This window comes from Arachis hypogaea, chromosome 18 (genome assembly GCF_003086295.3).
Source record: "Arachis hypogaea cultivar Tifrunner chromosome 18, arahy.Tifrunner.gnm2.J5K5, whole genome shotgun sequence".
NCBI classification, from domain to species: Eukaryota; Viridiplantae; Streptophyta; class Magnoliopsida; order Fabales; family Fabaceae; genus Arachis; species Arachis hypogaea.
Window position 1 is genome coordinate 133,360,513 of NC_092053.1, and position 16,653 is coordinate 133,377,165.

General features: G+C 37.8%; 2 protein-coding genes across 3 annotated transcripts; one reads left to right on the forward strand and one right to left on the reverse strand.

Moving 5' to 3' along the window:
• The first annotated feature begins 813 nt into the window (after positions 1 to 813).
• LOC112772610 (uncharacterized) lies at positions 814 to 3,625 on the forward strand. 2 transcript variants are annotated; one of them, XM_025817574.2, is made up of 3 exons: positions 814 to 2,259; positions 2,341 to 2,729; positions 2,805 to 3,625. In XM_025817574.2, exons 1-3 carry the CDS (start codon positions 1,497 to 1,499, stop codon positions 3,273 to 3,275), a joined length of 1,623 nt encoding a protein of 540 aa, XP_025673359.1. In that variant the 5' UTR covers positions 814 to 1,496; the 3' UTR covers positions 3,276 to 3,625. The 2 variants fall into 2 exon arrangements, with proteins under 2 accessions (XP_025673359.1, XP_025673360.1); XM_025817575.2 differs by having other exon boundaries at positions 814 to 1,444.
• Positions 3,626 to 12,533: 8,908 nt separating this feature from the next.
• Positions 12,534 to 16,385, reverse strand: LOC112771677 (protein FRIGIDA). The gene is made up of 3 exons (XM_025816478.3): positions 15,233 to 16,385; positions 13,631 to 13,806; positions 12,534 to 13,539 (listed from the first exon to the last, which is right to left on the reverse strand). Exons 1-3 carry the CDS (start codon positions 16,125 to 16,127, stop codon positions 12,742 to 12,744), a joined length of 1,869 nt encoding a protein of 622 aa, XP_025672263.1. The 5' UTR covers positions 16,128 to 16,385; the 3' UTR covers positions 12,534 to 12,741.
• Between the last annotated feature and the right edge of the window lie 268 nt (positions 16,386 to 16,653).

A 16,653-nucleotide genomic window follows, 5' to 3' on the forward strand; every position in this document is an offset into this window, starting at 1 on the left:
ATTATAGCTCGGCGAATCCCTTTTTAATCGGCACATTAACTTTGCCGACTTTATGGCATTAAACCACTATGATCGGTTACACAGAAACGGTCAATAAACGGCCATCATCTCCGAGTTATAAAGGAAACAGCTGAAATTGAAAAGGTAGATCATCGTTCTAAGCTAAAATAACTCTTCAAATAATTCTCTTTAGCTGACTTGAGCGTCGGAGTGCTTTTTGCAGGTGCTCCCCCCCTTGTTTCACTTGGTGGTCGAGGCATATTGAAGTTCTCCAACAAGGTCGGACGTTCAACCCTCCAAGGAGACATATAGCTCGGCCACAACCAGGCAGGAACAATCAATATATTTGAATCCATTAATTTCAATTCTATTTTTCACATGTTATTTAAATACAAGTGCTTTTATAAAATATTTTTTCTCTTGCGAGTACCTTGAACCGCAATCTTGGAGTTGACGTGAAGATATTTCAAACACCCCCACTACCATCTCCGACCTCTTCAGTCTAGACAAAAGATGTCGGAGATGGTAGTGAGGATGCTTGAAGTGCCCTCGGTCTAGTCCATTTTCACACAATGAAAATATGTATTTCATAAGAATAAAAAAAAAATGTGTATTTTAGTTCTTGATTTCTTGTTAAAAATACATTTTTTTTATGAAAAAATGTGTCTAATCAATCATATAATTCTTTTTTTATAATAACATACTTGTTCCTGCCTGGTTGTGGCCGAGCTATATGTCTCCTTGGAGGGTTGAACATCCGACCTTGTTGGAGAACTTCAATATGCCTCGACCACCAAGTGAAACAAGGGGGGGGAGCACCTGCAAAAAGCACTCCGACGCTCAAGTCAGCTAAAGAGAATTATTTGAAGAGTTATTTTAGCTTAGAACGATGATCTACCTTTTCAATTTCAGCTGTTTCCTTTATAACTCGGAGATGATGGCCGTTTATTGACCGTTTCTGTGTAACCGATCATAGTGGTTTAATGCCATAAAGTCGGCAAAGTTAATGTGCCGATTAAAAAGGGATTCGCCGAGCTATAATTCGTAACCGACGTATAACGGTTGTATCACAGCCCCCAAGCTTAGCCTGTGTTTTAAATGAGGCAGGTTGAGCTTTTGAAATTAAATGGCCGAATTATAGCTCGGCGCAGGGATGGAGCCCCCAGTTCAACTTGACTCATTACTTTGTAACGTCAATTAATATTAGTTAAAAAAGTAACTGCTATGATGGTATAAATGAATGTCAACAGTTTTCAATGCAAGGCTCAAGTTCCTAAGTAGGCTTGGAACCGTTGGAAGTGGGTCTTGGATTGATGGCCATGATTACGGCTTGGAATTGAAAGGGTTTCATTAAATGAATGGGAAAAGGAAATTTTCTTTTCAGGTTCCGCTTACAGTTTGCTGTTTACACTTCATCTTCCTTCAAAAACAATGAGTAGAAGAGGTAAGTAACTGCATTTTCTTATTTGCTTCTTTCCTAATTTCTGTAAAGAAAAATGAGTGACAAAAAGGTGAAAGCTTTTCCTAAAGTAGAGGATGATGATTTGTATGAATGGGTAGATGATGATGTGAAGATAAGGGCTTCTCTGTTCTTTGACAGAGAGAGTTTCGAGGGTCTGAATATGTCTAAGATGGTCAGACCTGGTTTTCATATTGAGTTGTTGCCATGCAACCGTACGGATCGAATTTTTCATAGAAGTAAAGGTTTTGAAAACTTTTATATGTATAGCTGTGTGCTTGAGGAATTATCTGTAAAACTTCCTTTTACTAAGTTTGAATGCAATTTGTTAACCCAAATGAATTGCGCACCTTCTCAAGTTCATCCTAACGGATGGGCGTTCATTAAATGTTTTCAAATCCTAATGGAGTTTTTGGAGATTAAACCTGATTTGGAACTTTTTTTCTCCCTGTTTCAAGCAAAGGGTGTATGGAAAGGTCTCTGGATTAACTTGAATAGTACTCCTGGATTTTCTGTTTTCAAACTATATAAATCTTCTTTCAAAGATTTTAAGGAAATGTTCTTCAAGGTAAAGCCAGTAGATGAAGAATTTCCATTCTATTTAGATGAACATCTTGGGGAGAAGTTTCCCCTGTACTGGTGTTGTCAACCCAATCATATCCTAGGGCCTGAACTAATAACACCTCGGAATGAATGTATTATAAGTTTTTTGATGGAAATGGTTGACCGAGGTGGTTTAGTATCGGTGTCGGATTTGCTTCCTTGGGAAGAGGATAAAGCATCTGTTGTGCAATACCTTGGTGAGGCACTGTTTGCGCTACGTAAGTTGGGTTTGCTTATATTGTTTAATTGTTCTCAATAAGGTTGTGTTTCTTTTGTAGGCGGGAGGTTTCCTGGAGTTTCGGCTTCGAGCATGAGGGCCCGGTTTAAAATGAAAAATTTTGAAGGGTCTTCTTCAAACGCCGAGAAGGTAGAGGGTGAGGTTGAGGTTAACCAACCGGCACAGAAGAAAAAGGGTATTGTTTTTAAGAAGAGAAAATCTGAGGTGATTAATCTGGAGGAAGGGGAAAAAGCGGTACCGTTGAGTGAGTTATCGAATTTTACTGTTAAACAAGAAAAGCTGCATTCTTTCGAAGAAGAGGGTGATGGCTCGTCTGTGTGGGATAAAAAGTTCCCTTTCAATGTCTTGGCGGATGAGATTGTTCAATCTGCTCCCGACGTTGCTCGCATTGAGGAAGTTGGGGATGTTGGGATAGATCAATTCATGCAGGTCGGTTTTGTTTCATGTAATGATATATGTATATATTTTTTGAAAACTTCTAACTGATTTTCTGGTATTGGGCAGGTTCTAGGTTTTCGACTAGTTAGCATCGGGCGAAGTCAGGAAAAAAGGCATAAGATGATGCTGGGTAATAGTTTAGAGATAACTGAGCTGAAGGAGCAATTGAAGTCAAAGGAAATTGTTCTTACCGAGCTTAAAGAGGAGCTGTCAGTGTCAAAAGAAAAGCTGAAACTTGTGAAAGAGGATCATGAAAGGGCAGTAGAGTCTCTAGGAAAAAAGGTAAATGAACTGTCTACAATGAGCGACCAGATTATTGAGGTTACAGCAAAATTGAAACATATGGAGTCTAATCATGAAGCTGAGATCCTTGATGCTTTTGCCGAGGGTTTTGAACGTGCCGTTATTCAAGCGAAGTTCTTACATCCTGAAGAGGATTTTACCGCTTTGGATCCGAGCAAGGTGGTTCGGGATGGTCAGTTGGTTGATGATGAAGAAGTTGTGGAGGAAGAGGGTAATAATAATTTAGCCGATTAAGAAATGTTTGAAGTAATTAGTTTTATATTTTGTGATGTGTTGAGGGATGCTAATACTCTCATGAACACTGTGTGCTTTGATTAAAGTGTGTATGGCCCCTTTAGTGACTGTTATTTTGTTTGCTGACAATATATTTGAATAGTTTATTGTCATAGATTTTGCTTAGCTGATACCGTCATATGGGGTTTGATCATTATTAGGTGCTGAAAGATTGTCAGCTATTGATTTTGCGCACTTGAGTCTAATGCGACTTTTGTGTTGATAAGATACCGTTTGTGAATGGATAAGTATGTAACATAAGATTTTCATAAACAAAGTAAGTCGTAACAAGAAGATAAATATTGTTCTGACGCAGTACCTTTACATCTTGAATTTGGTAAGCTAGCCTCGTTAAAACCTCCTTGAGCAAAACCTAACTTTTAGGAAAAATCTCAAGGTAGGAAAAAGAGTGCCAGCATTCTGCATTGCTAACTATAGTATTGTTTCAAGGATTGAATATTCCAAGTGTTAGGTAGTACCGTGCTATCTAATTGTTCCAATCGATATGCTCCTTTTCCGAGCACTTGGTGAACACGGTAGGGGCCTTCCCATGTCGCTGCGAGTTTTCCATGAGTGGGTGGCCTTCGTGCTGCTTCGGTTTTCCTCAATACTAAGTCTCCGACGTGGAAGGATCTTGGCTTCACCCTTTTATTGTGGCGCTGACCTATTCGCTGTTGTAAGGCTTTATGGCGCACAGCCGCTACGGCTCGCACTTCCTCTAGTAAATCGAGCTCGGCTCGTCGAGCATGGTCATAATCCTCGGCTTGTGTCCTTAAGGAGCTCTGTGATATCTCAATGGGTATCATCGCTTCCGATCCGTATACCAAACGAAATGGTGTTTCTTTAGTTGCGGAGTGTGTTGATGTATTATAACCCCACAAAATCTCTGGGACAAGCTCGGCCCATAGTCCTTTAGCATCGTCGAGCTTTTTCCTTAAAGCTTGAAGGAGAACCTTGTTTGCAGCTTCAGCCTGGCCATTGGATTGAGGATGTTCTACTGAGGAGAAATGCTGCTTTATCTTTAAATTCTGTAAAAAAGTCTTAAAATTATGGTCGGTAAACTGGCGACCATTATCAGTTAAGATGTGACGAGGTATACCAAATCTGCAAATTATGTTTTTCCAGACAAATGATATCATTTGAGCCGATGTAATTTTAGCAAGTGGCTGAGCCTCAATCCATTTAGAAAAATAGTCAATTGCAACAATTAAATATTTTACCTGTCTTGGAGCTGTAGGGAAAGGTCCTAAAATATCCATCCCCCATTGATTAAATGGCCAGCTTACCGTTGAGTGATGCAAATCCTCGGCAGGGATGTTAATAATCGGGGCATGTTTTTGGCAATGGTCGCACGTTCGGACCTTTTGCTGACTGTCCTTCCATATGGTCGGCCAGTAAAAACCGGCACGAAGAATTTTTTGTGCTAGGCTCCTTGCTCCTGAATGCATTCCGCAAATACCTTCATGTACCTCAGCTAAGGCCAGGTCGGCCTCTGACCTGTCTAAGCATTTTAACAATGGTCGAGAATAGCCTCGCCTATACAATTTGTTATTCAGTAATGTAAAGAAAGATGCCTGTCTTTTGAACGTTTTTAGGTTCTGGAGGCCTTTTGGAAGCTCTCCACTTCTAAGATACTGAATATATGGGTCTTGCCAACTATCTTCATCGTCTATATGATAGATATTAAGTATATTTATGCTCGGCTCATGGAGGGTGGATTGTAAAAGTGAGGCAGTGTGTGACTGAGTGGTAGCTAGTTTGGATAATATGTCGGCCCTGTGATTTTGATCTCTCGCTATATGGTTAATTTCAACTTTTGAAAAACGATGCATGAGGTCTTTGACAATTGCTAAATATTTTGACAAAATTGGGTCTTTAGTTTGAAAACTCTGTTTTACTTGTTGAACAACTAAAAGAGAATCGCAATAAACTTGCAAATTGTCAATATGTAGTTCAATTGCTAACCTGAGCCCGGCGACTAGGGCTTCATACTCGGCTTGATTGTTGCTAGCCTTGAATGAGAATCGAAGAGAATGTTCAATAACAACTCCTTCCGTGTTTTCCAAAAGTATTCCTGCTCCAGACCCATGAGGGTTTGAAGCCCCATCAACAAATAATGTCCAGTCTGCAATATTCGTATCCGAGCTTGATCCTGTGAATTCGGCCACGAAATCTGCTAAGTACTGTGACTTGATAGATCCTCGTGGTTGATAATGGATGTCAAACTCGGAGAGTTCAATGGACCATTTTATCAACCGTCCTGCAAGCTCGGGCTTGGCGAGTATTTGTCGCAATGGTTGAGAAGTTCTAACATTGATAGTGTGGCTCTGAAAATATGGGCGTAGTCGTCTTGCCGAAAAAACTAGTGCATAGGCGAGCTTCTCTAATCTCGGATAGCGAAGCTCGGCATTCTGCAATGATTTACTCACGAAATACACTGGCCGTTGAGCACTCTTAGTTTCTGCAACAAGGACGGAACTAATTGCCATATCAGTAACTGACAAATATAAATATAACGGCTCGCCAACCTTGGGTTTCTGTAAAACAGGGGGTTCAGAAAGAAATTGCTTTAGACTGTTAAAGGCCATTTCACAGTTTTCATCCCATTGGAAAGTCGTATTTTTCTTTAAACATTGGAAAAAGCTGAAGGACTTGGATGCTAAACATGGTAGGAATCTGGATAGTGCTGCTAACCGCCCTGTTAATCGCTGAACCTCCTTGATGTTTGTGGGACTATTCATATCAAGGATTGCTTGACACTTCTCAGGATTAGCCTCAATTCCTCGGCTAGTAAGGATGAAGCCGAGGAATTTTCCTCCTCGAACACCAAAGGCACATTTCTCCGGATTGAGCCTCATGTTATAAGCTCGGATTTGGCCAAAAATTTCAGCAAGGTCTTCAATATGGGAGTGGCCGACCTTCGTCTTGGCGACCATGTCGTCCACATATACTTCAATGTTCCGACCTATTTGTTGTTCGAAGACTTTGTTCATCAGTCTTTGGTATGTTGCACCTGCATTCTTTAAGCCAAAAGGCATGACATTATAGCAATAATTACCATATTCAGTAATGAAGGCTGTTTTTTCTTGGTCTGATGGATGCATAAAGATCTGGTTATAACCAGAGTATGCATCCATGAAACTCAAGGTACCATAACCACAAGAGTTATCAACTAAAGTATCAATAGACGGCAAAGGGTAGGCGTCCTTAGGACATGCTTTATTAAGATCTGTAAAGTCGACGCACATGCGCCATTTACCGTTATTTTTCTTTACCATGACGACGTTGGCCAGCCAGGTTGTAAACCTGATTTCTCGGATGAAATTTGCATCAATGAGCTTTTTGGCTTCGGTCATAGATGCGAGCCTCTTCTCATTTCCAAGATTTCGTTTTTTCTGGGATATTGGTCGGGCGGCCGGGCTTAATGCCAATTTATGAGTAATGACAGATGGGTCAATGCCTGGCATGTCTCCTGATGTCCAAGCAAATAGATCAGTGTTTTCCCGCAGAAAATGGACGAGCTTTTCCCTTTCCTTGTCTTTTATGGAGGATCCTATGAAAGTAAACTTTGTCGGGTCATCTGTTAATATAAGCTTTGTTAGCTCCTCGTTTGGTGATGGACGATCTTGAAAATCGGCTCTGGGATCAAGCTCGGCCAGCGTTGGCTGTTCGGCACTGATGGAGTTTACACGCCGCTCGCAACTTCTCTTGATAGGCTTTAGGCTTGTATTATAACAATATCGGGCTTCTTGTAGGTCTCCATGGATTGTGGCGACAATATTATCCTGCACAGGGAACTTGACACACAGATGAACAGTGGATACAATTGCAGCAAATCTGTTTAAAAAAGGTCTTCCTAAGATAAGGTTGTAGGGACTAAAACAGTCAACAACAAGGTACTGGATATCATGTGTTTTAGATAAAGGCTGCTCACCAAGTGTGGTTTGTAACCACACTGAACCCATAACTGGAACTCGTTCTCCTGAAAATCCGACCAAGTCTCCTGCAGATGGTTGTAAAATGTTAGTACTTAGCTTCATTTTTTCAAATGTAGTAAAAAATAACACATCGGCGCTGCTGCCTGGGTCTAGCAGCACTTTCCGAACTATTAAGTCGCCCAATTGGATAGAGATGACAACGGGGTCATCCAAGTTGGTGTCCTGGCAACTAAAGTCGTTCTGGCAGAAGGTCATCTCTGGCACGTCTGGCATTGGCTGAGGATTGCTCGTGGTAGCTCCAAGTGCTAACATGGCCCTGTATGTACGTTTTCTAGCCGAACTTGTTTGTCCTCCTCCGGCATAACCGCCTGAGATGCAATTGATTATGCCTCTAGGTTGAGCAGGAGCCTTTTCTTTGTCCTTCGATGATGATGATGATGGTGGTGCAGGTGATGGATCTGAAGTCGGAATAGCTCTCTTCTGCATATGACCCGAGATGAATTTATCAAGGTGTCCCTGTCTTGCTAAGCGTTCTAACAGGTCTTTGGCGATCACACAATCGTCGGTTGTGTGACCATACTTCTGGTGGAATGTGCAGTACTTGCTTTTGTCGATGTTCTTCGGTTCAGGGTAACTGCCAGCTTTACGGGGGGGTTTAATCAATTTGGAGTTCAGAATCTCTTTAATAATATCGTCCCTCTTCGTATTAAACTGAGTATATGTCTCATAGCGGGGGGTGGGTCTGAAGTTCTTCTTACTGTCCCGAGGTCTGTCGTCGTCTTTAGTAGCCGACGACCTTTCAGCCTTCCGAGCTTGTCGAAGTTCTTCAATATCGATTTGCCCCTTCGCCTTCTCTCGAAACTCGGCTAACGTCTTTGGCTTGGATACTGCAATAGCTTCTTGAAATTTTCCTGGGCGGAGGCCGCTTTTGATGGCATGGAGATGTACTTCAGGATGAAGGTCGGGGATCCGCATGGCTATTTTTGTAAAACGGGTGATATAATCCTTCAGACTTTCTTGAGGGGCTTGCTTAACAGTCGTCAGGTAATCGGAATCATGTAAATATATTGCTGATGCCGCAAAATGATCTTCAAACTGTTTTGCTAACTCCTGGAAACGTGAAATGGAATCTGCAGGCAAAGAGCAAAACCAGTCAAGTGCAGGACCATCTAAAAAGGATGGAAAACAACGACATAAAATAGGATCAGATGCACCGTTAACGATCATGATAGATCGGAATTTTTTGATATGTTGCTTTGGATCTCCCAAACCATCATATGGAGTTAGAGTCGTTGGCAATGTGAATTGTCTAGGCAGTTGAAAGTTCATAATATCGGCCGTGAAAGGTCCTGCCGAGTTGTCAGGCTCATCCTCCTCGTCGTTGGGCGAGGTTTCATTGTTATGGGGATCTCCGCCATCATCATCTTGAGGGGTTTCCGAAACATGCGTTGGGTGGGATTGATGCTCATCATTGGTGTTTCGCCCGTGATGGGTGTCGTTGTGCTCAAGGCGGGCGTTGGCTATCTGCTGAATTTGTTGTTGCATTCTTTGATTTTCCTCCGCCATACGTTGATTTGCCTCAGCCATGCGTTGATTTGCCTGCTGAAGCTCGGTTACCATCCGAAGGAGCTCGGACGTAGAAGGGGGAGGCACATCAGCCATTAATGGATGTTAGGGTATTTTGGGGCCTAGAAAGAAAATTTTTCTATAACCTCGGCCCCACGGTGGGCGCCAAATGTTCCTGCCTGGTTGTGGCCGAGCTATATGTCTCCTTGGAGGGTTGAACGTCCGACCTTGTTGGAGAACTTCAATATGCCTCGACCACCAAGTGAAACAAGGGGGGGAGCACCTGCAAAAAGCACTCCGACGCTCAAGTCAGCTAAAGAGAATTATTTGAAGAGTTATTTTAGCTTAGAACGATGATCTACCTTTTCAATTTCAGCTGTTTCCTTTATAACTCGGAGATGATGGCCGTTTATTGACCGTTTCTGTGTAACCGATCATAGTGGTTTAATGCCATAAAGTCGGCAAAGTTAATGTGCCGATTAAAAAGGGATTCGCCGAGCTATAATTCGTAACCGACGTATAACGGTTGTATCAATACTTATATATTACAAAATTTACCAATGTTAAATTATTATAGAAAAAAATTATATAATTAAAACTAAAATTTTAAAAAATTTTATAAAAGCACTTGTATTTAAACGATATGTGAAAAAATAAAATTGAAATTAATGTATCTAAAATATTGAAAATTTTAAATTTTTAAAAAAATGAGAAAAAACTAATGAATGGACTAATTTGGTGCAGGACATTCAATTTCAGGGGTTAAAATAAGTCACTTGATGCAAAGTGAGGGACTAATTTGGAGCATCTACAATGATGACATAATGGATGACACGTGGATGAATATTGAATACTGTTGCGACACGTGACACAAAGAGACATGTGGCCAGATAGCATTGTGACACGTGTCACAACCATCCATGTCAGCATGCCACGTGTCACTAATATGCCACGTCATCAAAATATGTCATCACGCCATTAATAGAAAATGGGTTAGGGACTAACGTGATGCATTTTTGTCAATCTCAGGGACGTAATTAGTGCAATTGAAATTTCAGGGATGATTTTAGTGCACGACGCCAATCTCAGGAACTATTTTGGGGTTTAACTCCACTAGAATGAGATCCGCCCAATGCGCCGGCGATAAATTAATGATAGTATATAATAAATATTAAAAATGATTATATTTTGTAAAATAAAATTAAATATGTATAAACTAAAGTTAAATTTAAAATGTGTTTTGTTTAAAATAATTTGTAATACAAAAGATTTGGATGTTAGAGTTATACAAAGTGACATTTTTATTTGGTGGTTTGTTTTTTGCATTTGTTTTAGTTAATAGATTTAATCTTTTTATGTGACGCTCGTCCTATTTTTTTTATTGGTTATTTTAGAGTTGTTACTTTCTTCTTTCTGTCATAGATTCTTGTGAAGGTATGTTCTTTATGAATTGTTGAGTTGTATGTACTTTCTATTGTATTGTTTGTTCCATCTTTGCATATATATTTTTCTTCTGAAGATGTGTCCTAAATTTGTATGCTTTTCTTTTTTCTTAATCCCTTGATGTGCATGCAATTTTTCAATGACATCTACAATAAAAAGAACAAAAATGTGTAGAATTTTTTTTTGAATAAGTTATTTTTAATAAGAATAATTGAAATAGTATAAAGTGAAATTATCTGTTAATATTTTTTTTTACCTACTCTGTCAGATAATGTCTCAAGTGATGCAAATTTAAAATAGTATTGAAAAATGTTCAAAATTGAGGGCTTGTTTGGGTGAGCTTTTAAAAAAAGATCTTTTTTCGAGTTATCTTTTTTTAAAAGATCTTATAGAGAAGTAAAAGTAATTTTATGTTTGGATATCTCATGTAAAAATGTCTTTTTATCAATCAATTATGTTTGGGTATAACAATATAAAAGTACTTTTTTGTTTATTTATTACATGAAAAACATCTTTTTTTTAAAGAAAAAAGATCTTTTAAAAAAAGATGTAAATTACAGCTTCTCAAAAAAGATCTTTTTTTGATTTTACTAGTGCTTTTACTTTTACTACTAGAAATTTTCCAAACACGTTAAAAAATAAAAAAAGATCTTTTTTCATTGAAAAAAGATCTTTTTTTAACAAAATAATGGCGCCCAAACATGCACTGAATCTTTAATTTCTTTCACAACAGTTGTGAGTAAAAAGTTTGCTTTCATTATATATTTAATTGGTCTATACAAATCATTTGCATCTTCTATTTTTAAATTTTTTATAGTATAGACTTTTCCTTCTTATAACAAATGTTTGAATATGTTCATCATATTTCTCTTCACAATTACATGAAAAGATGTTTCTTGCAGTATTAGTAAATCATAGTTAATAATTAGTTAAAAAAATTGATTACATTTATTTTTTTTTTAAGTTATTAGAAAAGGAACAATGAAAGTATATTGAAAGAAGTATAATTTTAACGATATTAAAATACAATTATATATAAAGTATTATAAAAAAGTATAGAAAGCAAAAATAATTTAAGTATTTTTTTCGTGAATTCAATTTAAAAATATAATAAATATGTTTGTTTTGTACCTTTTCATCTAATATAATCATTTCTAAGTAAAGAGACTCTTCTTCATTTGTGGGTGTTAATGATTTTCATAGACGAACCATGCGAACTTTGTCTGTTTGTTTGGTGATATTGTTCAAAAGAATAATACTCCATTGAGTAAGTTCGAGATGTTGTGTAGTGCAAAAATAAATTTTTTGTGCTAAATTTGATGTTATTTGAAAAAATGGTGATAAGAGACTTATATAAGTAGTTCAAATAGTATGGAATTTGAATATTTGTAACGTAAAATTGATTATGATTAATAGATTATTATGACATTTGTAATATGAATGTTTATTACATTTAATGAGTTATTTATAGAAATTAATAAATTAATTATTGGGGTTATAAATTTATTATATTGTTTATAACAGGAAAATATAATAAATATAGAGATATAGATTCTTGTAGGTTACAAATTTGATTAGACACTATTAATTTCTAATTATTGTTATTAGTAATTTTGCAGCCTAATTTGCATATATTTCTATTACTTGTATATATTTTTGTATATTTTACTTTTTTGTTGATTTAGAAATAATAGTTGATTTGACAAAAATTGAGTGACTAATTCTAAAATTTTGCCAAATAAATAATATTACTGACATGACATTAATAGAAGGAGAAAGATGTCTTATAAATAATGTGGATAAACTTATCCATCTATTTTTATAAATTAAGAATAAATTTATCTTATAAGTAAGCAAGTAATTAAGCCAACATTGGCATTTTGGAATTTTGGATCAAGCAACAATTTAATAAAATGAAAAAAACAAGAGCCTAATCTAGTTACTAAAGTGCTAAGACTTGCACATAATAGAAATTACAAACATATCAAAGATTAATCATTTATTTTATTACTTTATAAATTTTCTCATTTTAGAAAATTTTTTCTAGTACTTTTCATTATTATTATTATTATTATTTGATATAATGTCTATTAAAACTTAAAAGAGTGAGTTATCTTCTCTAAAGGGAGATTTATTTATCCGAGGATAGAGCTTTTCTATTCTCCATACTGAAATTTAGGTTACTTAATTGAAAGAGGCACTTTCTTTCTGTGGTTTTTAACAAAGTATTGTTTGGAAAAGTGGGTAAATATGCAAGCAAGGCACACAATGCTATGGTTATTCCTGTAATAACATTAATAAACTCCAAGAAGGATATATTCTGTGAAATCATACATACACTAACATTGTACAACTATGCTGCTTGTTCTCCAAAGGCAGGTAAAAAATCTCGGGGAAGATGCTTTGTTTTGTTTCTAAGTTCTAACTGATCAAAAAATAAAAAGGCAATTTAACGCCGACGAGGTTCCTGCCAAAAATAACTACAATTCAAAAACTGCATCGGCAAAGCTATACAAATCAGAACCTCCACCGCAGCTAGCAGCAGCAACTGAGCGATAATCAGGCATGCCTGCAAAACCATCTGCACTTGCTTGTGCCGATGTAGGTTGTCCAGCATAACGCTGCACCAGTGACCAGTCATCAGAAGATACGCCTTCCCCTACTCCACGCCATCTATAAAGATGATTGTTCCCAACATTGTCTAATCTCGCATCTCCTTGATAGCCAGAATATGAACTAGTTGTGGCAGTGATTCCGGCTGACATAGCAGAGCTAGCTATGGCTCCTCCAACCATATTAACTCCGCTCGCCACTGCACCACCAAGATAGCTTTCTGGCAAGGATCCTGAAACAGATCCAAGTTGCAGCGAGGATGTGGCAGGATAATTGTTTGAGTAGCCATAGGATCTCCCATCCAGCAAATGTGCTGTGAGTGGAACATCATATGAGCTGTTGGCATCCAGATGCCTAGCAATCCTATGCTCTTGCAAGGCAGCAACTGAAGGTGATGCGATAGACGGATCCTTTGGAGCAAACTTTGGTCGTTTAGCCTCTGGAGGCTTCACTTTCTTTGAGGGATTACTTTTATCCACTTTTCTCTTGGGCGCTACGGCCTTCCCTTCAATTCTTTTCTTGATTTCACTAATATCTTTTTCCAAGTTGCTAATCTTATCCTTAAGTTCCCACCCAGGAAGGAATTCATTCAAGCCGATCTTATGACCTTCCAAACAGCTAACTACAGATTTCAAAGCAGCTAAATATTTTACATTTGCTTCCTTCTGTAAAAGATAAAATACCATCAAGGTCAATATTCATAATGGAAAGCAATTAATAAAAGATAACGGCATAGGCTATTCAACTAGAGTATACCAGCAATCTAGGAATATCGTGTGACCCATTCTTGGTTTTCTTCCAAGCTTCTTCAGATTTCTGTAGAAATGATGTAAGTGCTGTCTGAGGAGAATATTTCTCTTCAAACCCAAAGGTATAAGCCAAGTCAACTGCTTCAACAACGGAGCCTTTTTTCATTATTCCATCGGCAATTTCTGTGGCCGAAACAGACAAATTATTCAGATTGTGGAAAACGCTTCAGAATACAACATATTTATACAAAATCAATCTTCAAGGGTTAATTAGGGCAGAATGCAATCAGATTGGGATGGAAAAATTTAGATCAGCAATCATTGTTGCTTGGTAGAGGGTGAAAAGTTCTTCTCAATTTATTTTAATGATATAAGAATGGAAAATTTTACAAGATAAATGCACTGCACTTTACTTCAAAATTTCACCCACTGCATATATTTTGTTCCACCAAACAAGCTTGAAATGATTTGTCATTCTAAACTATATTAGGCTTAATTGTCACAAGAGAATCAAGTAGTTTGAAAAATTGAAAATTCAATGCCAACAGGGTAATATCCAAATCAGTAATGTAGTTTAGGTAACAAGCATTCCTATAATATGCGAAGGAATATAAATAACGACATTAGCTTAACTCTAAGACTCTCAATTGCAAAAGCTTCTGCTATAAAATGAAAATGCCCACTGTTGAATTATGTCAGATTAGCAGCAATGTAACTCAAAGTAAGTTGAAAAAGTCAATTTGGCGGGGTTTAACATATACAATACCAACAGTGTAGCAAGTAGTTATAACTTACAAATTAATACTACTCCAGAAAGGGGAAAATAGAAAGTCCCTCTTCTTTCTGGGTCACATTATCCTATCCATCATAGAAAAAAACAATCTAACTATAATGCGCTATAAATGAGGATAATCCTGACAATAAAATCAGGTGATTGCAATGATAATGGCTTGTCAGATGTGCATTGACATAAAAGATAAGTTGACAGGCATTGAGAGCCTATTGTTTTATATCTATAAAAAGATAAGGATTCATATTCGTAATGCCTCCACAAATACAAGAGAAAGTACAATTATTCCTCATAATTGCAATCAATGTAATAATGATGCCGATCAAAGAGTCCCTGCAGAGCACCTGATACTTAGTCCTCTAAAAGAATTAAAAGATATTTACTTTGAGGTTTGAACCAAATTCAAGTGTATGGATAAAAGCTACTGGCCACTTTATCCTTGAGGGTTTCATGATTACAACAACATGCAGATTCCAGCTTATTAGTTTGCCATTCAAGTTTCAACAAAAAATTGTATGAAACAGTTTCCCTAAACAATCCAAATAAACGAAACAGCTCTCATTTTTCATGAAGTTCAAAACTAAAGCAGTAGAACCAAACATTATCATGCAGTAGCTCTTGCATTCTGCTAAATTTCATGAAGTTCAAATATTTGAATTTGATCATACGCAACCTCTTGCATTGCATTGCAACTGAAACATTGCTTCTGCAAGAAGAGCCAGCCACGTTTTCCTCAAAACTATCTACAATACAATTTTTTAAAATCGCAGTAATTCACAACACAACCGCAATTAAAGAAAAAAAAATTGAAATTTTCACCTGAAACCCTCTTAAGAAGGGTCTGAGATTGGCGAAGCAAATGTGAAATCTCTCTGGCATTGCTCAACCTCAGCAAATTCGACAAGTCCTCGTTTCGGAAAACAGCCGGAATCCCAAAACAAGCAATAAAAAGAATCAAACCCTTTGCATCAGCCTCAGAAGCCTTCGCCACACCACCTTCCACAATCAACCTCTTCCTCCACGCAACGGCGCCATTGTTCGCCTCTTCCTTCACCGAATTCTCCACCACATTGCTCTCACTACCAACGCAGCCAGAGAGAAGATAATACTCCAGAACCAGCACCGATGCCTCCCTCGCCCGAACCATGTTTGAGTCCTTCTTCATATACGCCTTGCTTCCCTGAAGGAAGAACCTCCCTATGCACTCGAGCACGATCTTCGCAGGCTTCGGAGCGTTCCGGATTGCCGCCGGAACCTTCTCCCGGAGCAAATTGGGTTCAGAGATGTGCGAAATCACGTACCTCCGCAACCCGCGGCTGCACATTGTTTGGCAGAGTGATAGAACCTCGTCCTCGGTGCCTTCTAGGGTTTCGGCCTGCGGCGGCTCCGACGGAACGACGCCGTTTGAAGACGGTAGCGATTCGAGCTCCTTCGACCTAGCGTCGAGGGCTTTGTCGATGAAGTTGAGGTGGTTCTGGAGCTCATCGTACCTTGCCTTGAAGGCTTGTATCGCGACGGAGAAGCTGTTGAGGTCGTTCACCGATTTAGCTATTGTTTCGGCGGCGCGTTCAGTTTCCGGCGGCGGAGTAAGGGAAGCGTTGTTAGGGAGGTCTTGGGGCTCGCATTTGACGGTTATTGCGGTTGTTGTTGCTGTCGGGGAATCGTATTGAAGGTGTTTATGTTGTTCTTCCTTAACGGTTAAAGGGGACGCCATGGGAGAAAATAGAATTAATTTAAAAAAATAAAATAAAATAAAAAAGTGGATTTCGTTTTTGAATGCTTTTTGTGAAAAAAAGGAAGGAAGATGATTAGGAAGAGGAAGCAGAGGAAGCAGTGTGCAGTTACCAGTGAAGGGGTTCTAAAAAATGGGCCTAAAGTAATAGGTTATGGCCCATGAGAAGAGAAAGAAAGACATTGAAAAATGTACAGATAAAAAAAATTATTGTCAAAAAAGAATAATAACAATTTGTATGATTATGAAACAATTTAACTTTATGAATTTGATTGCTTACTATACACAAAAGTGTAAAACACTAAAACTCACTCATAAGAAGGGGGGATCAGTAAAATTTGTCTAACCAGATGCTAATACAAACATTAAAATGTATAAATTATTTTACATTGAACTATAATTTAAATTCTAATTTTAATATATAATCTTTTGCCTAGAAATTCAAATTTTACATTAATAAAAATGGAAATAAAGAAAAATAAAAATATATCGAAGAAAAAAATTGACT

What these genes read in the sequence shown, in the direction of transcription:
- LOC112772610 (XM_025817574.2), top strand. Translation starts at nt 1,497, where the DNA reads ATGAGTGACAAAAAGGTGAAAGCTTTTCCTAAAGTAGAGGATGATGAT. An exon ending in ATCTGTTGTGCAATACCTTG is followed by an intron (nt 2,260 to 2,340) that starts GTGAGGCACTGT and finishes TTTCTTTTGTAG; the next exon opens with GCGGGAGGTTTCCTGGAGTT. An exon ending in GGATAGATCAATTCATGCAG is followed by an intron (nt 2,730 to 2,804) that starts GTCGGTTTTGTT and finishes GGTATTGGGCAG; the next exon opens with GTTCTAGGTTTTCGACTAGT.
- LOC112771677 (XM_025816478.3), bottom strand. Translation starts at nt 16,127, where the DNA reads ATGGCGTCCCCTTTAACCGTTAAGGAAGAACAACATAAACACCTTCAA. An exon ending in CCTTCTTAAGAGGGTTTCAG is followed by an intron (nt 13,807 to 15,232) that starts GTGAAAATTTCA and finishes TTTCGGCCACAG; the next exon opens with AAATTGCCGATGGAATAATG. An exon ending in ACGATATTCCTAGATTGCTG is followed by an intron (nt 13,540 to 13,630) that starts GTATACTCTAGT and finishes TATCTTTTACAG; the next exon opens with AAGGAAGCAAATGTAAAATA.